The sequence below is a fragment of the Ptychodera flava genome, chromosome 1 (assembly GCF_041260155.1).
Source record: "Ptychodera flava strain L36383 chromosome 1, AS_Pfla_20210202, whole genome shotgun sequence".
NCBI lineage: Eukaryota > Metazoa > Hemichordata > Enteropneusta > Ptychoderidae > Ptychodera > Ptychodera flava.
In genome coordinates, this window is record NC_091928.1 from 23697653 (window position 1) to 23720524 (window position 22872).

Genomic DNA, 22872 nt, shown 5'->3' on the forward strand with positions numbered 1-22872 from the left:
TTTTTTAAAGAAACGTTACCAAATCATACATGTTAAAGGTATTGTTGTAAAGATATTTTAATCCTAAGTTTGGGGATAGCAAAATTTCAGGAAAAAATGCGATCTACAAGTTGGAATTTTCGAAAGAAATCTGGTCGCTTTGTGCGCGATCGGGCCATCTCGCAAGCTATCCAAAAGGTCATGACCCCGTCGCCTGTTACTGAAACGATTTGTAATTTTAAGTTGGAAAGTGGCTGCACACATCATCCCTCTTGTCTTGTATGTGCTTTAATGTGTTTTCTGTCTGTATCGGGTAAGGTTGTTAGTGAGAAAATTAACAAATTGGTTGTTATAGCCATGCTGAGACGTGGAAGTATGTCTCAGACTACCATGACCTTTTGACCCCTCGTTTCCTACCAGTTCGTTCCTTAGTGGCTTATATAAACATGGAGGTACCAAATGTACCTCCATGACATGAGCATATCTCTTCCTTAATTTTATATTGTATCTATGTTGTTGATCTCTGCATTCTTCTTGCAAGGAAGCAAGAATACTCATGTTTGGATGGTTTTGTGTGCGACTCTGTTCATTAACACAAGCCACCTCATTCCTCATGTCATGGACTTTGGCCTCACTATGGCTGATGTATGGGATTTCATTTGTATGCGATCATTGGCCTTTTCTATGTGTTCCAAGTTCCACACAGTGCCTATGGGCTATATTTTGATGTGAACGTTCACACTAGTGTGTTCTTTGTCAATTCGTTGGCTTGATGATGTTCAAGTTGGGAACTTTGTTTGTGATGTGATTTTAGAGATTTTGTGTTGTTATCTCATGTGTGGGCAGTTTTGTTTTATTAATATTCATGAGCCCTAATGCATATTCATGATAACGTTTGACGCCTGAGCGTTCCTATACAGTTTTCATATTTTTGTTCGTTCTTGTTGGTTGAAAAATACAAAAAATGAGAAAAAAAACAGCGTCATCGCATCATTTTTGCAATATGTCTAGGATGAGAAACAAACTTTTTACTTCTCTTGGCCTTAGTCAGTGTTCAATTTGAGTACTAGTATAGCCTTGAAAGTTACTTCAAAGCCATCGATACTCTTTACAACTTGAAAATGTTAAGCATGCCATCATCGTGCCAAGGTTCGCTGTAGCTGAGAGCAGAAGTGGTCGTCTTGGAGTGGTCGTCTTTAAGGTAGAACGCACCTCGGGGGCAGACATTCGGACTCTCAAACTTTTACAATTCTCTTCTGATATACCACATGTGGGGGTTCATTTTAAAGCGCTGGGTGAAAGAAAACTTTTCACCGGCTTAGTTTTTCGAAATTCGAAAAATCTCATTTTTCTTCATAGAGTTAACACAGGGACGGCGGCCATTTGAATTTCTAATATCGGTAAATCTTGGGTAATTTGTTTCTCTAGTACAAAAATTTGCACGGTGACCCCCTATTTTTATTCTTGATTTTGAAAGAGAATGATTGAAAGATCCCTTGAGGAAAGTTAGAGCAAAAGTTTAAGTCTTTCACATTCGAGGTGCATACTACCTTAATATGAGCGAGTAACAGTATATTGCCGTGACCTTGACGTAATTAGGTATGCAATATTATTGATTTCAATAATTTTTTTACATATTCACGTGCGTACAATTCGTATATCTTCGGTTACACATTAATATGACACAACACTTACGGAAAGCTATAGTAGATCTGTTTTTCAAAATAGTTACATTGATTGAAAAATGTAAAATGCATAATCATTAGTACCTTTTCCATACTTTTTGATTGCTTCTAACGCCAACATAGCTTCACCGAGATACATGAACGTCTCCCCAATGACGTAATCAATTTTGTAATCCAGAGCCCAGTCAATCATTTCCTGTTAGAAGCGAAGACAAAATGTTCTGAACTGCTTTGCCACTGCTGTAATACAACCAACGAAGGTAGATATTTGGACTCTTAAAATTTGTACAATTCTTTTCTGATCTACCACTTGTGGAGGCTCATTAAAAAGCTCTTGGAGGAACAAAACTTTAACCGTCTTAATTTTTTTAAATACCAAATGTACTCTTCCCTATAGAGTTAACACAGGAATGGCGGCCACTTTGAATTTCAAATATCGCAAAATGTTGGGCACTTTGCTTCACTAGTTCCAGACTTTGCCCGATTTTTATTGTTGATTTGGGAAGAGAATGGCTGAAAGTGTCATTAGGAAAGTTTGAGCAAAAGTTTAAGTCTTTCAATTTCGAGGCGCATACCACCTTAAGGCGATTAGGACTTAACATCAACAGTATATATTTCACCATTGACATCAGATAAGATTGTGATCATGATCGAGTGGGTAATTCCAAAGGAAAGCGCCTGAAAGCAAATTGTCGACTGCTTGTAAGTTTCAAAACGCGATTTTGGAAAAATACATGCATCGTTTAAGGGCGTGGTGGCAATATCAAAGACAGCCGTGTTTTGCATTCATAGCTGATGATTGTCCATAGTTACTATCATGGATTGTATGAATTGAGTGTGCGAAAACACTGAGCGCGCTCTTCAAGTAGCCTCAAATTTAATCCATTTAATGGAAAAATCCATTTAATGCTTGGCAGACAGCCATCAACCATAAGTCTCATAAAAATCCCGTTCCCATTAAAGTTTATGTAACAAACCTTGAACATCGCTGTGATTTGTTCATTTCTTTCCGGACTATCAGGGTGGTATATATTGGTGTTGCATATATTTCCCGCCAAGAGCGTTCCAGTTTCATCGGCAACTTCTCGACCAAGTCGCAGAGCCTCTCTGTTTATCAGTTCTATTTTATCCTCCATGTTCATCAAGCTGAGTTTCTCGCGATGTGCATAGTACTGAAAAAGCCAAAGATACACCGTCTTGGTTGAAATTGCATTCTTATTTCTGATAAATTCTAAGCCATTGAAATTCAGCTCAAGTCAATCTACCAGTCTGAGATTTTGAATGGAGTGAACCAGCCTCCGTTTAATTTGATTTTCTTTTTGATTTCTGTCGATTCACAAAATTAACTCCATCGTTTCTCCTTGCCCACAGTTGGGTTTCTTTTCTCTTTTGTCACTCAGAAACGCTTAGAGGGATGGGGTCATCCAGTCTGCGGCTGCGCATATTGACCAATACACCCGGTGTGTTGCTGTTTACATATCCTAATACCCCTTGTTCATATCAAACATTCTGAAATGGTGGCTGTACCGAAACTGGTGACAACGGCCGAAGCAGCGTCATATAAACATAGGGACGCAACCAAAGTTGATTATGCAAAGTCTTGGAACGAATGGCTACTAAACAGGTGGATTATTAACATGCCTCAAATGATGAACTTGCTTCAAATTTACTCGACACTCTTCATCAATTTCTGGGAAGAGGCAATATTTATCGACAAGAAAGTCGCGCAGCCGCAGACTGGATGACGACTTCACTCTAAAGGGGCAGAGCTGAAACTTTAGTGATTTTTTCTCTATTTTCCATTGGATGTCAGCCAGTTCCCTGTTTTACTCCCCGAAGCAAATTTGAATTACGCAGTATTCAGCCCCTCAACTAAGCAATGGCCTGTGCATGCATTCTTATCACTGTCGACAATTGTGGGCAGACCAAGATTCAATTCACTGTAAACAATACCAGTGCGTTTTATACGTATAGACGCGGCGTTGACAATTAGCTTAATTGTGGGTGTATCAAATCATAATCTTCGACTAGAAACTGGTCAATTTGAGAACATGCCAAGGGAAGACAGACTGTACCTGTTATGCAATATGCATTATGTCGAAAATGATTTTCATTTCTGTTTTGTGCCTACCAACACCGATTTGAGAAAATTTAAACGTTTCCTTTCGTCATATTATTATGAAATACCAAGTCATATGTAATACAAAATCTGATGAACTCCACAATTCCCCATAAAATATTTAACTCGATAGCTTCAGACCAAGAGAGAACTTCACGTAAATAGAACGTATCAGAAATACGATATTATGTATAAGCCCCTGAGGTCTTCTGCACATACATAGTATTTTCCTGCATAGTAAAAAGGGCCCTTTAATTGTTATCATTTTGGCTAACAATATCGGTCAAGCTATTTGAAGTGATGATAATAAAAATAGAGGGAATCAATTTTTAATGTCTCACCGTGAATGCTTCGACCACGTCACTTCCGGCATGAACGAAATGTCGGTACGCATCTTTCACGTATTCCGGGTGTTCTAATATGACGACAGGAAGCCAGTAGCCGCCTTGCAAGTAGCCCAATCTCTCAAAGTAGAAGAGATATCCTTCCGCGGCTATCACACTCTCCCCATCTTTGAGCCTTTCCATAAACCCTGTGGGTTTGATGTATGAAAAAATACACCAGGGCCTAAGTATGGTTCAATAACACAAAGGAGCAAAAGCATGCTTTCAGTTTCATTTTTTGTAGTTTATTTGTTAAGAGCATTTTTTCATTACAAGCTCTGCGAAGTCTACTTACACATTTTGTGTCTAGATGAAAATCGTTTCAATTAGAATGACTGTCCCATGACTCATACTCGATCGATAGGTTTGATAAGTGAAGGGGGCGTCCTAAATTGATCACGACCTGAACGAGAAATTCGAGCAAATGCTACAAAGTAGGGTTATAGGAGACATCCTCAATGAAAGGTATGACAAAACACAGGAAAACGAAAGATAAGCAAAAATAATCAAAGCAAATTTTTCATGTGGATGTAAAACTCTACTTAAAGCAAGTGGCAACGACAAATTTAAACCACATGCAAATGCTACAAATGTTTGCTACAAACACCGTCGAGATCAGCACAAACATCAATCAAATCGAAACTTCCGGGGTAACTCGCTTCAGTTGATGGAACCAGCGAATTCAACCACTCTCCCCATAAAAGACCTGTTAAAATCAATCTAGCCAATCTCTCAAAGTAGAACAGATATCCTTCCGCGGCTATCACACTCTCCCCATCTTGAGCCTTTCCATAAACCTGTGGGTTTGATGTATGAAAAAATACACCAGGGCCTGAGTATGGTTCAATAAAACAAAGGAGCGAAAGCATGCTTCCAGTTTCATTTTGTAGTTTATTTGTTAAGAGCATTGTTTCATTACAAGCTCTGCGAAGTCTAATTACACATTTTGTGTCTAGATGAAAATCGTTTCAATTAGAATGACTGTCCCATGACTCATACTCGATCGATAGGTTTGATAAGTGAAGGGGGCGTCCTAAATTGATCACGACCTGAACGAGAAATTCGAGCAAATGCTACAAAGTAGGGTTATAGGAGACATCCTCAATGAAAGGTATGACAAAACACAGGAAAACGAAAGATAAGCAAAAATAATCAAAGCAAATTTTTCATGTGGATGTAAAACTCTACTTAAAGCAAGTGGCATCGACAAATTTAAACCACATGCAAATGCTACAAATGTTTGCTACAAACACCGTCGAGATCAGCACAAACATCAATCAAATCGAAACTTCCGGGGTAACTCGCTTCAGTTGATGGAACCAGCGAATTTAAACCATGGTCTCCCCATAAAAGACTGTTAAAATCATGGGTTGTATGTGCAAATCAAGCCAGATGTAATTTTGAGCGAAAGATTCAGCTGTGTCTGGGCTCTCTGCGATCTCTGACCCTCCGACACATACGAACATCAATGTAGAGTCAGTGGTCCCATTGTACCAGGGCGCCCGCACACGACCGAATGCTTCAGTCTGGACGAATTTGACGCTTGTAATCTCATCGACCCCTTTTTAGGGTTAATGGTATTCTGCTATCGTAATCTCACTGCATTGTTGATCAAATATTGTGGTGGTGCAGTCGGGTGACTTGCATTATTAGTTAGCCAATAGTAACCAAAACGTTTGTGTATTTAGAAAGGACATTTTTTGTGATTTATCAGTGTTTCTCACCTTTGACTTCTTTGGACATCTTGACCTTCCAATCTGGTGAACCTTTCAGAAAACTGGAACTGAAATAACATATATACGTGATAGTGCGATTATTTTCACACCGATAGGCGTGTACAGGTAGACATACGGGGTTCTATCAGAGCGTAAATAGAATGGACACGGGTCAACAACACGGCAGATAAGTTAAAAATAAATCAAAAATCCCTTCAAGGTTATCATGCGTGGAATCTTCAGACTAACAAACAAATAGAAACGCATGATCAGAGTCTTTTCTTCTGCCTGGGTAGGGGCAGTGGATCAGGGAGGGGGTGGTCAACCTGTTTTTGATTTTGGTGATATGAGAGGATATCATGTTAAGGAAATGCTCATTGAAGGGAGGGTCAGTGTGTTTCTATAGTAAGATACAACGCCCGCACAAAATGCATTAACCATAAATTGCATCAGTATGTTGCAGTTATTGCGCCCTCCCAGGTGCTTAACCTCAACATGTCGGGTACATGTCAGAGATATCTGCGTGTTTGCAAATCGCAAGTCTGTTTGTAAAGTATATTCATAATCTGCAATTTACATCCAAAGTATGGCCGTCACAAAAACCTGACCCTTGACCATTTTCTCAATGAGCAGTCTGGATGAAAAGTAACACGAACTGAAATGTTATAGTACATTGACGTAGTCACATCCGTAACACGGGAAACGGTCAAGATATTTTTCATTCCAATAAGTGCACTGGAGAAAAACTCCCTCCCCGTGTCATGTTTTCAAGTGTATGAAGGGTGTGCTTTTTGATGAGCACAATGATAACTAACCAAAGGTCTTCTTGTCATAGCCGTCTTGCGCCGTAGACAGTCGAAGCGCGCTTCTACTGTCTATGAAATTACGGTCTCACAGAGAAAAGTGAGGGTCTCTTTCGCAACTGTACACATCCGTTTCAGCTGAAACTTGTAAAACTAGCTCCCTACGGCTGGTTAGATGTGATTGGAATCAAGCGAAAAAGAGCCAATCTTTCTTGGCTTCTGATAATCGCTGTGGTAAGGGCGTGATTGCACTTTGTTAGCAGTCAGCAGACTGGCCCCAGTGACATGGCTTTTTTGGCAGCAGTTACTGGTTGGCCAACGCGTTCATCCCACGATCTTCGCCACAGCCTAAATACAACAGTTCGCTGAAGTTTTTTCTTTCAATTTACTCTGTTTTGATATTTATTTGGTAGGGAACAGCGTCTAGCAACAACTTGTGGAGGGATTGTGCTAGCACTAAGGGGTACAGCCTGCTACAGCTTATTCCTTCAACCATGGAAGTAATACTTCAACTTACTTTGCTCTTTAGGGGCCCAAGCCGACCGGCTGGGACCCTATTGTTATTGCTCAAGTTCTACTACTTCCTCTTCTTAGGGGCCCAAGCCGACCGGCTGGGACCCTATTGTTATTGCTCAAGTTCTACTACTTCCTCTTCTTCCTCTTTTTCTTCTTCTTCTTCTGCCGATTCTTTGTCGACCTAGATCTCTTAAACGGCTGAATGAAAACTTCTCAAATTTGCAGAGCTAGTAGGTGTTAATTAGTACTCGTGCACCTGACCCTTGAAATTTTGATTGGTCACGTGACCTGGCGACCATATTGGATTTTCCAAAAACCTAAAGATGGCTTCTCCAGAAGACCTAGGGGTCTAGTCGATTTGAATTTTTTGTATAGCAAGCATGACCTAAGGTCTTCATAATTTGCACATAAAATCGCATGCGGTCACGTGACCTTGGCCGCCATATTGAATTTTCTAAAATACTCATTTAATCTTTAAAAATCTTCTTCTCCAGAACCAAAACACCGATTAAGCTCAATTTTACTCATTCATCCTTTGAACGATCTCTTTCAAGTTTGCAAAAATCATTTTGATCGGTCACGTGGTTTGGTCGCCATATTTGATTTTGTGAAATCACAATTTAATCTCTAAAAATCTTCTTCTCCGCAACAAATTCACCGATTCAACTAAAATTCCACACATATCATCTTAAGTGTGATCTCTTTCAAGTTTGCAAAAGGCGTTTGGATCGGTCACGTGGTTGGCCGCCATATTGGATTTTGCAAAAATCGTAATTTAATCTTTAAAAATCACCTTCTCTAGAACCAAAACACCGATTAAGCTCAAATTTTACTCAAGTCATCCTTAGGGTGATCTCTTTCAAGTTTGCAAAAAACATTTCGATCGGTCACGTGGTTTGGCCGCCATATTGGATTTTGTGAAATCGTAATGCAATTTTTAAAAATCTTCTCCTCCAGAACAAATACACCAATTGAACTAAAATTTCACATTTATTTTCCTTAGTGGTAGTCCTTTTAAGTTTCAGAAAAACATTTTGATCAGTCACGTAATTTGGCCGCCATATTGGATTTTATGTACATCGCAGTTTAATCATTAGCAATCTTCTTCTCCAGAACCAATGTACAGATTGAACTAAAATTTTACACTCATTATCCCTAGTGGCAGTTCTTTTACATTTTCGAAAGGCATTTGGATCGGTCATGTGCTTTGGCCGCTATATTGGATTTTGTGAAAAATTGCAATTTCATCTTTAAAACTATTCTTTCCAGAACCAACGCACTGATCCAACTGAAATTCTGTCACCCTTAGTGTGAGCACTTTCAAGTTTGTGAAAGGCGTTGGGGTCGGTCAAGTGGTTTGTTTGCCATATTGGATATAGCGACAATCGCAATTTCATCATTAAAACTCTTCTTCTCAAAAACCAACACACAGATTCACCTGAAATTTTACTCATATCTTTCTTAGTGTGAGCACTTTCAAGTTTGCGAAAGGCATTTGGATCGGTTAAGTCGCCACAATGTGCATAAGGCTGCAGTGTAAAACCTCGTCAGTCAGAAGATCGATCAGTGATGTATGTTATATTGTACACTTGAAAGTCAAAGACGGCACAACAGACTGCAATGCCCGCTGTCAAATTCAGCTAGCAGTCACACGAACCCTAATATCGGCGCCTTGTTTAAGGCAACTTTGGCGACCAGCTTTTGTACGCTGGGTGACTTTGTCGAGTATACTGCCACGGAAGTACTTAGAGGAGTGTGCCACTAGCTTTAAGGGGTGGCCGACTGCTGTGATTGACTGAATAAGAGACAAGGTCCCGCCAGGGCACAATTACTGGGGTCTACGCACAGCTGATATGTGAGTGTCAAGGATCATAAATGAAGCTATTCGGGTAATTTTATATGTAGGTATCTCAATACACGCTCACTTGTTCATCACTAATAAAAAATAAAGATATACGACATTGCAAGGTGTTGTGATTTGTTTATGTTTCTCTATCTGACATGCATGGACCAGTGGCCCTGGTGTGTTGTGTAACTGAGAGCATAGTACCTGATTAAAAATGTAAACAAGACCACATCAAGCCCAGCTGTAAATGTCATAAAAATCGCTGATACACATCTATTAAAACAACACCTTGTTTAATGAAGTTCTGCAGCTTGATCTAACTTCACTGTAATTGCTGTGTGCCATTGCACGCCCGGTCTGTGACCGCCGAAATGTACCCTTTATTTATCAGCGATTCGGGGACTCTAATATCGATACTAGACAATAGTAGAATGACTTGCCCTATGCATCGGTACGCCAGATCTGTGAAATCGTCGATATATTTACTGCATGTTTATCGGGAATTTGGGGACTCTAATATAAATAGCACACAATACTAGAATGACTTGCCCTGTGCCTCGGCACACAAGGTCTGTGAAATTGCCGATATTTACCAGATATTTATCAGCGATTTGGGGACTCCAATATTGATACTAGACGATACTAGATTCTGTCAAATCCCGGGTAAATATCCGATATATATCGAAGAATACACCACCTTGCAGTTCTGGTCAAACCGACTTCAAAGGACTGACTGTAAATTCGATACTGAACGATACTGGATTCTGTCAAATCGAGGGTAAATATCCGATATCGGAGATTTCACTACCTTCCAGTTTTGGTCAAACCCGACTTTCAATGACTGACTCTAGCTTCGACACTAGACTATATACTTTCTGTTAAATCGCGGGTAAATATCCGGTATATATCGGAGATTTCACCACATTACAGGTTTTGCCAAACCCGACTTCAAAGGACTGACTCTAGCTTCTATAATAGACGATACTAGATTTTCTCAAATCGCGGGTAAATGTCCGATATATATCGAAGAATACACCACCTTACATGCAGTTCTGGTCGAACCCGACTTCCAAGGACTGACTCTAGCTTCGTTACTAGACGATACTAGATTTTCTCAAATCGCCAGTAAATGTTCGATATATATCGGAGATTTCACCACCTTACACTTCTTGTCAAACCCGACTTCCAAGGACTGACTCTAGCTTCGATACTTAACGATACCAGATTCTGTCATAACGCAGGTAAATATCCGATATGTATATCGGACATTTCACCACCTTACACTTCTTGTCAAACCCGACTTCCCAGGACTGACTCTAGCTTCGATACTAGACGATACCAGATTCTGTCAAATCGCGGGTAAATATCCGACATATATATCGGAGATTTCACCACCTTACAGGTTTTCACAAATCCGACTTCCAAGGACTGACTCTAACTTCGATACTAAGCGATACTAGATTCTGTCAAATCGAGGGTGAATATCCGATATAGATTGGAGATTTCACCATCTTATAGATCTAGTCGAGCCAATCTAACTTCGGTATTGTATAGTCTAATAGCCGTAAATATCGGATATCATATCAAAGTGCAATGTCGCGGTGTCCTCGGGATTCCGGGATATTATATAGCACTCACCCCGCCTATCGCGTTCACCACACTCAGGTGTCTCACATCGCCTTCACCCCACTAAAATATTCACAAATCACAGTCTACGATGCGGCTAGCAGGCGGCCGCAATTACCCACTACAAATAGTTTATTGATTGTTGTCAGTTGGGAAGGAAACTTAGGTTTAAAATGGCTGCTGTTACTGTCGGTAAAATTGCTATTCAAAGCTGGACGCTCTTGCTATAGTTCTAGGTCTAAATAGGTGTGACCATTTCAGTTGATAGTGTAGCTGTTCAGAAGAATTGTTTGCACAACTTCTTACAGTGGGAAAACTCAGTAAACATGTACTTCCTTAATTTGTGAAGTTTATTAGTGCAAAAGTAGCCCTGCGTTCAGGTGTGTTTGTTCCCGGCAACGGTCTGTGGTTAACTTGAGTCTCTGCGGCGAGATTCACAATGGCGATCTCCATGGGTAAATTTAAACGGCCAAAGCATACGGCTTTTTTAACAAGGTAGAGCGAGTAAGGCACTCCTGAACGGCGAAAATGTTGATGGTGTATAGCTTCCAATAAGCAAATATCCTTACTGATGTTAGAAACTTGTGTGAATTGGCTTCCTTGAAGATGAATTCGCAAGATTTTTCAGCTATTGTGACGTTATATCGGAAACAGATTTTCAGAGAAGGCGCCCGCTCGTCCGCCGAGTACAGTCGACGTACTTCCGCATTCATATTGTGCAAATCCGCAAGTCTTGTCGCGATATTTGAGCATTTAACTTGATCGTCAGTGAAACAAAAATATGTTTCTCCATATCAAAACATTATGTGTTTTATATTTTAGGGTTCTGTTTAAGTAATAGACATGAACATTTGGATTTATGATCCGTGATTTCCGCGATCCGTGGCATGATTCAACCTGGCCGTGGATACGCACTGACTTTTTTGGTGATGACCCCTGACCCAAGTGTCATCGATACGCTGTGCGCTGTCCGAGCATCGCTTGCTAAATTCATGGAGCTACCAAAGCTCCATGCTAAATTCAAGCGTAAAGCAAATGTATCGAAAGTCTAACATGCACAAATTTGTCAAGTCTTTGAGTATTTTACTTTGAACTGCTATGAAAATGGATATCTACGTATAATTCGTTTGAAAAAACTGGTATGCTGAAACAGGTTTCGTGCCGTTATAGTGCGATATGTACAGCAGTGATAGCGATTGCAGGTTTTTTACAAAGGCTGCGTTCACAAAAAAAGGGGGGGGGGGGGGGGGGGGCTGGAGGTATTCATTCAGGAAGGGGAAATCGAAAATTTTGGGGTAGTAGAGGGGGACTTGAAAATTTTGCTCTACCTGCAGGGGGCACTTGAAAATTTATTGGTTCCCTTTTATGTTTTACATTTTCCGATTCCAAGTTTTTTTGTAGGTAATCTAATGAAGTGAATACCATTTTTATGTCATTCAAATGTTGTTATGTTAGTAATAATTTAACAGAATCTAGAACCATTTTGTCACATTCCATGACTTATATCTCGAAAAAATCTAAACATGTGTGATTGTCGTAAAAAAATCTAACTTGAGCCTAGTAACAGGGCAGAAGCTGCAACCGTTGATGATTTTTGCAATCTATATAATATATCAACAACAGTTTCCTGCTGTCTCCCTACAGCATGCTCAAACACACAATGTTCAGTTTGTCGACAAAACCTGTATATATAAATATGTATTTAGGTGATAGTTTGATTAGAGTCCAGACTGACAGTCAGTTGTCAGCACTGATACGTGGTACACATACACAGGCTGTGCTAGCAAGCTGAATACTGGACAGTTCAACATGCTGTAGAGAGTAGAACAAGAACGCAGTTGTATGATAAACTGAACAAAAATAGTGTCAAAATTATCAAAGTTAATACAACTTCTTCCTCATATGGGCAACTGTCACTATCAGATACCGCCCTGCTACTGTAGTATATACGTGAGCAGTGACAGAGATAGCTCTGACTCCGATATACATTGTAGTTGAAGAAGAGTAAATTGTGTCTCATGACAGTAAAACATTACCTAAACAAGATCAGGCCAGAAAGCAACACAAGGAAGAACACATGAAAATTTTTGCATTCTAGCATATGAGAATAATCAAATATTAAAGAAAAAAGAGGGGTCACCGTGCTTGATTTTCTAAATTTTCACAGTTTTGTCAAAACATTATACAAAAGTAAAACTTTAAACAGTAAAGATGAAATGAAAAATATATGACTAATTATTTATTTTTTAACCAAATTTGCAATTATTACGCCAAAAATTTCAGAGATTAATACATTTATTTGATGGAATATTTTAACCTTCCCGTATTGTAAATTTTGAGTAGTATCTAATCATATATGTCTTGTACTTTTGAAACAAATTTTGGTAGGTCACCGTGCTCTTAGTTTAAGACGCCATATTTGATTTCTTGAAAATCGCAATTTATCTCTACAAATCTTCTTCTCCTGAACCAAAACACTGATGGAAGTGAAATTCCACTTTTGTCATTCTTAGTGAGAGCTCTTTCAGGTTTGTGAAAGGCAATTAGATCGCTCACATGTTTTGCCGCCATATTGTATTTTGCATGGAACAGATAAATGTGAGATGATGTTCAAAATTCTTCTTTACAAGAACTTGACTGTTTTCAAGCTAAAATTTTGCACATAATATAATCAGTGGAAGATTTGGAAACCAGGTTAATCGCTTGGGCCCCGCCAACGCTGCTTGCAGCTTTATTCCTCTTTTTCTTCTTCTTCTGCCGATTCTTTGTCGACCTAGATCTCTAAAACGGCTGAACGAAACTTCTAAAATTTGCAGGGCTAGTAGGTATCAATTAGTACTCGTGCACCTGACCCTTGAAATTTTGATTGGTCACGTGACCTGGTGGCCATATTGGATTTTCCAAAAACCTAAAAATGGCTTCTCCAGAAGACCTAGGGGTCTAGTCGATTTGAAATTTTTTGTATAGTAAGCATGACCTAAGGTCTCTAGAATTTGCAAATAAAATCGCATGCGGTCACGTGACCTTGGCCACCATATTGGATTTTCTAAATAGTCATTTAATCTTTAAAAATCTTCTTCTCCAGAACCGAAACATCGATTAAGCTAAAATTTTACTCATGTCATCCTTACAGTGATCTCTATTAAGTTTGCAAAAGACATTCGATCGGTCACGTGGTTTGGCCGCCATATTGGATTTTTTGAAATCACAATTTAATCTTTAAAAATCTTCTTCTCCAGAACAAATTCACCAATTGAACTAAAATTTAATAAATGTCATCTACAGTGTGATCTCTTTCAAGTTTGCAAAAAGCGTTTTGATTGGTCACGCAGTTTGGCCGCCATATTGGATTGTGCAAAAAATCGTAATTTAATCTTTAAAAATCTTCTTCTCCAGAACCAAAACACTGATTAAGCTGGAATTTTACTCATGTCATGCTTACAGTGATCACTTTCAAGTTTGTGAAAGGCGTTTTGATCGGTCGCGTGGTTTGGCCGCCATATTGGATTTTGCAAAAATCGTAATTTCATTTTTAAAAATCTTCTTCTCTAGAACCAACACACCGAGTAGACTGCAATTTTACATGTATCATCTATTGTAATATCTCTTTCAGGTTTGTGAAAGGCATTCGATAGGTCACATGGTTTGCCGCATATTTGATTTTGCAAAACTCGTAATTTAATCTTTTAAAATATTTTCCTCCAGAACCAATACACAGAGTGAACTAAAATTTTACACTCATAATCCCTAGTGGTAGTTCTTTCTAATTTCCGAAAGGCGTTTGGGTCAGTCAGGAGGTTTGTTCGCTGTAGTGGATATAGCGAAAATCGCAATTTAATCCTTAAAAATTTTCTTCTCAAAACCAACACACAGATTTAACTGAAATGTTACTTCATATCTTTCTAGTGCGAGCACTTTCAAGTTTGCGAAAGGTATTTGGATCGGTTAAGTCGCCCCAATGTTCATAAGGCAGCAGTTTAAAACCTCGTCAGTCAGAAGATCGATCAGTGATGTATGTTATATTGTACACTTGAGAGTCAAAGACGGAACAACAGACTGCAATGCCCGCTGTCAAATTCAACTAGCAGTCGCACGAACCCTAATCTCGGCCCATTGTGTATAGTAACTTCAGCGCCCAGGTTTTGTACGCCAGGATGACGTTGTCAAGTATACTGCCACGGAAGTACTTAGAAGAGCGTGCCACTAACTTAGGGGTGGCCGACTGCTGTGATTGACTGAAATAGAGCGGGACAAGGTCCTGCCACAATTACTGGGGTCTACACACAGCTGTTTTGTGAGTGTCAAGGATCATAAATGAAGCTATTCGGGTAATTTGTATGTAGGTGTCTGAATGCACGCTCACTTGTTCATCACGAATAAAAAAGTAAGATATATGACATTGCAAGGTGTGGTGATTTTTTTATGTTTCTCTATCTGACATGCATGGAGTGGCCCTGGTGTGTTGTGTAACTGAGAGCATGTAGCTGATTAAAAATGTAAACAAGACCACATCAAAATTGCTGATACACATCGATTAAAACAACACCTTGTGTAATGAAGTTCGTGGTGACGTTGAGATCTAATTGAAACTAAAATGTCAATATTATGAAGTAAGGGTATGATAAACATTATAGGCTGTTTGTCATAAACATTTTGAAATCGGAAAGTGAGAAGTAAAATACTTGTAGAAAAATGTATTGCGTCACTGTTGCTGAAATAACAGGCTATCGACTCAATGCCGGCGAACTGCAAAATCGTCACTCACAGCCTGCAGGTAAAATGGTTAATCAGAGCTGGACGCTCTTGCCATTGTTCTAGGTCTAATTAGGTGCGACCATATCAGTTGTTAGTGTAGCTGTTCAGAATGTTTGTTTGCGCAGCTTATTACAGTGGGAACACTCAGTAAATATGCACTTCCTCAATTCCAAGGTTTGAATATTTAAGCATGTGGACTTGAGTGACACCAACGTTCAGAACAACAATGCTAGAAACTTTTGCTCCAAGTACCACTACTGTCACTATTCAGTTTCAACGATCAACTCCATGAGTAATTTAGAACGTTCTTGTGTATGTTATCCAAACACTCTACATTAGGTGCCATACAATAAATTCTTTGTTTGCCGTTCGCGTGCTGGTAGGATTTTCAATGGACGAAATCTGAAAAACAAACATAAATCGCCTGCTTGAAAATAAGGTGCGTTGTGGCCTTCCTTTGTTCGCAACGACGCAGGCAGTGTTTCCGCTGCCTGCTCGCAAAATCGCAAATGCGAGAAAAAAGTAGCGTTTGCCGAGAAGATTTAGGCAAATATTATCCAAACTTGCGGATCGAAAATTGCAGATGACGTCATTACTTTGTCTGTCCACGCGCTGTCCTGCATTCAACTTGAGAAGTAATACTTTATCTCTGTGCATCCCCGACCTTATGCGTCAGAAGATCGTATTTGTAACACATACAGTAATGAATAAAATTGTTACGAAATAGCTAACAAACCAAAAGTACCCATGTTTACCATGACTATTTGACTAAGATGTTACTAAGTTTTGGGTTGGACAACTTCGCACAATGTACCTACAGATTCTCTACAGATTGCTCCGTGCACTGTGCAGTACAACGTCGTCACAGGCGTGCTGTTTACTTGGTAGTTTGTATAAGTATAGTTTATGCTACGTTCCGACGTTCTCTTCCGTAGAACGTCAGAACATAGCATAAACTACACTTATACAAATACCTAGCTCTGCATGACAGGGCTGTGTGTTACCGGCGTTATACGATGTGGTGGGAGGCCGTATAACGCCGGTAACACACAGCCCTGCCATGCAAACAGCACGCCTGTGAGTGTCATCATCAACACTGAAGGATCGTAGTGACGGTGAAACTAAGCAAAAACGGCAAACTTTCGTTTTTGACTTTAGGCAGCTCCACCAATATTGGGGAGAAACCACCCCTAACACAGGTTGTAAGCGCAAGTAAAGCTATGAAATGGAAAGAAAGATTATGATCAGAGTAGGAAAGTCGACTGGATTTGCAAAGTTAGGAACGGCATGGTTAAAAGCATACGGCTTTTTTTCAACGTAGAGCGAGTAAGGCACTCCTGAACGGCGAAAATGTTGGTGGTGTATTGCTGCCAACAAGAAAATATCTGTACTGACGTTAGGAACTTGTGTGAATCGCAAGAATTTTCAGTGTATTGTGACGTGATATTGTAAACAGATTTTCAGAGAAGGCGCTCGCTCGTCCGCAGAGTACAGTCGACGTACTTCCGCATTCATATTGTGCAAATGTGCAAGTCTTGTCGCGATATTTGAGCATTTAACTTGACCGTCAGTGAAACAAAATGATGTTTCTCCATATCAAATCAAGCGTAAAGCAAATTTATCGAAAGTCTATAATGCACACATTTCTCAAGTCTAAGAGTATTTTACTTTTGAACTGCTATGAGAATGGATATCTAATTCGTTTGAAAAACTGGTATGCAGAAGCAGGTTTCGTGCCGTTGTCTATAGCGATATGTGCAGTACAGATTTGATAGCGATTACAGGTTTGTAACTATTAAATATAGCTGCATCGCATACGCCTAACTTTTGCCTCAGGACTAGTATTATTTGACACTTAAAAAGGAGGATTCGTACAAGGCTGTTATGATTTGTTCAGCTACCCACTCTTCTTACTGCAAAACTTGTAATCTTATAAAAGAGACTGTAGTTTCAACTTTTACCACGATGTTTAGCATTTGTTTTCCTGAGTAACAACTCCATACTTTGTTATTGCCAGTAACTTTTGCATTTTAATATTTGGAATTTTCAGGTTTTGAAGAACACCCTTTTGTTCTACCCAACATTTTGAAATTCATAGTGTACAGGTCATTAAAACAACTAGTACTACGCCAAAAAAATAAAACGTTTCTTTCTTATTCTAGACATATTTCAAAAATTATGTGGTGACGCGGGTTTCTTTTTTCATTCTTCAATCAACAACGCAGGAAAAAATGACAACATCATGATGCACGCAGAGACAAATGTACAGCAGCGTTGCTTTATTATTTTTGTACAGCAACAGTTCAGCGGTTTAAGTGCAGCATTTACACAGTTTTCACAGAGTAATATAAGAGTGAAATATGTATACAGTTCTGATCTGAATGTTAGTGTCAATTATTTGTACGGTTCTGTTTTATAAATGCACTATCGTGATGTATTTTTTTGCAGGTTTTTTTCATGTATTTCCTCATTAGCAGAAAATAGGACGCAGAGGAAGAAAAAAAACTTTATTTTTCTTGTCATCACATCAGTCTGTATGGCTGACAAGTGACCACACAATTAATGGACTTTTATTATAATACTATTTCCCATTTGTCTATGACACACACTTTTTAAAGTCATGTAAATGGGAAATGGGGAAAATGATCTTTGACACTAAATTTTCATGTATAACAACTAGTTCAAGGATATATCAACACATAGGACACATATTAAATTTACAGAATGAGCTAGGATGGTATACATCAATTTGGCTTAAAATGCTTGTTCGCCTAGACATAAAATGATGTGGTGAGGCAGGAATTTGTTACTGTAATTTTTTTTTATTCTTCAATCAACAACACGGAGTTAAACATGACAACATCATAGGAATGCACGCAGACTGCACAGCAGTGTTGCTTAATTATTTGTGTATAACAACAGTTCTTTGATTGACCTAAGCGCAGCATTTGCACAGTTTTGACAGCGCAATATAAGAGTTACATATGAGTACAGTTCTGAATGGAATATAAGTGTCAATTATTTTTTTAAGCTTCTGTTTTATACATATACTATCGCCGAGTTTTTTGTGTTTATTTTGTTTTTTAATTATTTCCCCATGAGCAGAATAAAGGCTGACGCGGCGGATCTGAATTGACGGGCACGAGGATGACAGACAAACTTTTTATTAGGGGCCCAAGCCAACCGGCTGGGCCCCTATTGGTTTTATAGGAGTTCAACTTTCTTCTTCTTCTTCTTCTTCTACTTCTTCTTCTTCTTCCGCTCTTTTTTTGTCGACCTAGAACTCAAACACCGCTTACCGAAAACTTCTGAAACTTGCAGGGCTAATAGGTACCTATGAGATCTCGTGCACCTGGGTATACAAATTTCGATTGGTCACATGACCTGGCGGCCATATTGGATTTTCCAAAAACCTAAAAACGGCTTCTCCAGAAGACCCAGGGGTCTAGTAGATTTGAAATTTTTTGTATAGCAAGCATGGCCTAAGGTCTTCAGAATTTGCCAATAAAATCGCATGCGGTCACGTGACCTTGGCCGCCATATTGGATTTTTGAAAAATACCAATTTAATCTTAAAAATCTTCTTCTCCAGAACCAAAACACCGATTGGACTGAAATTTCACATGTAACATCTTAAGTGTGATCTCTTTCAAGTTTGCGAAAGGCGTTTTGATCGGTCACGTGGTTTGGCCGCCATATTGGATTTTGAGAAAATCGTGATTTAATCTTCAAAAATCTTCTTCTCCAGAACCAACACCCTGATTCAACTGAAATTTGACATGTAACATCTTTAGTGTGATCTCTTTCAAGTTTGCGAAAGGCGTTTTGATCAGTCACATGGTCTGGCCGCCATATTGGATTTTTTCGAAAATCGTTATTTAATCTTCAAAAATCTTCTTCTCCAGAACCAAAGCACTGATTCGACTGAAATTTCACATGTAACATCTTAAGTGTGATCTCTTTCAAGTTTGCGAAAGGCGTTTTGATCGGTCACGTGGTTTGGCCGCCATATTGGATTTTGAGAAAATCGTGATTTAATCTTCAAAAATCTTCTTCTCCAGAACCAACACCCTGATTCAACTGAAATTTGACATGTAACATCTTTAGTGTGATCTCTTTCAAGTTTGCGAAAGGCGTTTTGATCAGTCACATGGTCTGGCCGCCATATTGGATTTTTGCGAAAATCGTTATTTAATCTTCAAAATCTTCTTCTCCAGAACCAAAGCACTGATTCAACTGAAATTTCACATGTAACATCTTAAGTGTGATCTCTTTCAAGTTTGCGAAAGGCGTCTTGATCGGTCACTTGGTTTGGCCGCCATATTGGATTTTGAGAAAATCGTGATTAATCTTCAAAAATCTTCTTCTCCAGAACCAACACCCCGATTCGACTGAAATTTGACATGTAACATCTTAAGTATGATCTCTTTCAAGTTTGCGAAAATCGTTTTGATCGGTCACGTGGTCTGGCCGCCATATTCGATTTTTGCGAAAATCATTATTTAATCTTTAAAAATCTTCTTCTGCAGAACCAACACACCGATTCAACTGAATTTTGACATGTAACATCTTAAGTGTGATCTCTTACAAGTTTGTGAAAGGCATTTTGATCGGTCACGTGGTTTGGCCGCCATATTGGATTTTACGTAAAACATGCATTTCCCACTGACACATACAGTAACTATGAGATGATGTTCAAAATCATACTTTTGCAAGATCGAATTTTGCACATAATATCATTAGTGCAAGATCTTTCAACCATGTTATCTGCTTGGGCCCCGCCAACGCTGCTTGCAGCTTTAATATATATTATATTTGCACAGACGTAAAGCAAATCCTGTGATAATTATTTAAGTTTAATAAGTTTTATCACTATAGTATCTGATGCGTTTGTTTGCGTAACGTGCCAAAGCAAGCACGGGGGTAAGTTACTAATCTATAGACGCTCCCACTGGATTATCACTGGATTAATTAGGCAAAGTAAACAACGGACGCCCCAGCAAGTGTATCTTTCTGTGTGTATGGGCCTAAACACTTGCTGAGCAAGCTTGAGCTGACAAAACGACACCCCTACCACCCCAGTGTGGACATGTGTGCTTCCCTGTTTCAACGCGAGCCGTGGCAAAACTCGTTCAGAGTGCCACGCCCAAATCTAAAGGGCAATGGCTTTTAAAGTTAAACAGGGTCCAGAGGACGATGGTTTTAATTGGTCCGGAAAGATCACGCCATTTTGTTCATTTGGCGGACGGTACAGTTATGATGCTGGCGATGGACGACAGGCAGAACTATAGGGACCATTTTAGACCAGAATGTTTCACCGGCTGTCTTACTGGGTGACGACGTATCCCCGAGCACACATGCATCTCTTCATACGATACTATATGAGAATTGTGCTTGCGAGTGTCAATTGAGGTCGTGCTCAGTAGAGCATATAGACCTTTTGACCGTACCGCAGCATGATGGATACTATTATAAATTATCATACCTACTTTTTTTTATATTTAATAGATTTTTATTTGTCAGGAGACTCAAAAAGAATACAAAGCTTAATCTTACGTTTCAGGTATGTTCAGTTCAACGCAAGGTTGACAGGAAGTAGGACAGAAACAAACAAGATTTCGACAAAACACAAAAAAGCAACATGACACACAAGGCTAACCTACTTATATATTATCATAATACAACGGTGTACCACAATCACATATTGATTAAGTACGGTGGGATGCGGTCAATACTCCAGGAATTTTGTCAAGCGATACATTGTAAAAGCAGAATTGAACCACAAAGTGCCTGTACTACCGTGGTTGAATCATAGACAGTAGAGGGGGAAGACCCCCTCTACTGTCTATGGTTGAACACGATCGCCACAACGATTACACACAGGGCCGCAGAGCAGGTGAACACAACGTCTACGCTGACGTCCGTCATCGCGCCTGCAGCGTCCAGTGGCCGTCCACTGCAATGCTGCCAAAATACGTACATCACAATATGCGCGCGTACGCAATGGAGGCCAGCATGCGCGTGGACATTGGGCCCCGGGCAGAGGTCGAAGAGTTGCAGGAAGGTATCATGTCGTCGACCCGTGGGCTTTGGGATGCCAAGAACCGAGGGCTAGGTACTAAGGTACCGTGCAAGTAGCACTGGGGTCCTCAGGTGCTACGAAAACTAGCTTGAAGGTGAGTGACTGGCTGCCGCGGTCAACAGTGTTTACCAGTGGTGCACCACGAGTTAAACTGTTCACTCGCACTGCAACAATACGACAACAGACTTACCTCTGAACAGCGCGTCCTCCTCACTCACTGAACCGCACGTTAAGTGGTTGTTGTCTTCAACGACCTCGGTCATAGGGTCAAAAGGGGTGCAGCTTTAAAGCAGGCTTGTCGCCTTTTAAACATTTCAAATAATGACTTTCTGTTACAAAATGCACTCTTGAATATATCTTGGTCATATTAAAACTCCTCTGAACATGTAGTATTTGATGCAGAGGTAAAATTATCATTAATGCCAATGCATTAGTGTTCACACTTATTGTGTAAGTGTAACCCCCGAGCATAGCTGAACTCTTCCATGACTGACGTCACACTTGACAGGGGTATTTTCTGAGCCTCAACCAGTATTTTAATACAGTTAACAGGAACTGCTTTAAAAGCCCGTTGTCACCGTGGTTTTCTGTGTGGCTTTCTCGGCGTGACTTTACTTCGCTACCACAGTGTTGTTGAAAGTGAAATTGTACGTGGTGTTACGTAATGAGTGAATATCATTTAAACATCAATCGACCCTTTTAAGGGTAGCGTCCTTTGATTTCTGAAGGGGGCTGCATATTTGAGGGGGAGGGTTGTTGTCGGAAAACTGAAAGTGAAAAAAAAATCAATATGCTCCCGCTTGCACTGAGAAGAAGAACGACGCCACGTCGTGACAGAAGAGCGGGCTCTGAAATGATGTGGAGGGGACGGAGAAGGTATTACACCAGCACCAAGGAATTTGTCAGTCTCAAAGTTTATACACGAGGTCAAAGTTACGACTTTAAGTTTCATAACCTGTATCTTTTGGCTAATTTTTCAGAACTTTTGTTTTGTGGTTTCCCTGGCACTTTCTGCATTGAATCCCTACACTATAATTTTATGCCAAGTATTTAGCATATCAACACAACCTATATGAGTATGATCTACATTGTTATGGTTGAAAATTGTATTCAAGCCCGACTAGAATTCATTTGTAAACAATAAACAATGATCACTGCACACATACAAAATATGTTGTTCAGATGGTCGACAGATCTCATATTGGGCTCAGAGATAAAGTGTGTGAGAGAGACGTGCTTTCCAAGAGTAAGCTTATAACCTTTCCGCGACGCGACTATTTGAAAGAATATTGTTGGCCATCTCAAGTCCTGAATGTTGCCCGTGATCAAATTTTATTTGAGATCGGCAAACTCCGTGGTGCTGG

At 39.7% G+C, this 22872-nt stretch overlaps 1 protein-coding gene across 1 annotated transcript in view; it reads right to left on the reverse strand.

Moving 5' to 3' along the window:
- Nucleotides 1-21827, reverse strand: part of LOC139133372 (betaine--homocysteine S-methyltransferase 1-like) — a 29263-nt gene extending 7436 nt beyond the window's left edge. The window contains exons 1-5 of the mRNA XM_070699933.1: nucleotides 21699-21827; nucleotides 5891-5949; nucleotides 4125-4315; nucleotides 2642-2836; nucleotides 1749-1860 (exon numbers count right to left, since the gene is read on the reverse strand). Coding sequence (XP_070556034.1) covers nucleotides 1749-1860; nucleotides 2642-2836; nucleotides 4125-4315; nucleotides 5891-5909 — 517 coding nt within the window. The 5' untranslated portion in view covers nucleotides 5910-5949; nucleotides 21699-21827. The remainder of the gene's footprint in view (nucleotides 1-1748; nucleotides 1861-2641; nucleotides 2837-4124; nucleotides 4316-5890; nucleotides 5950-21698) is intronic.
- Nucleotides 21828-22872: the final 1045 nt, after the last annotated feature.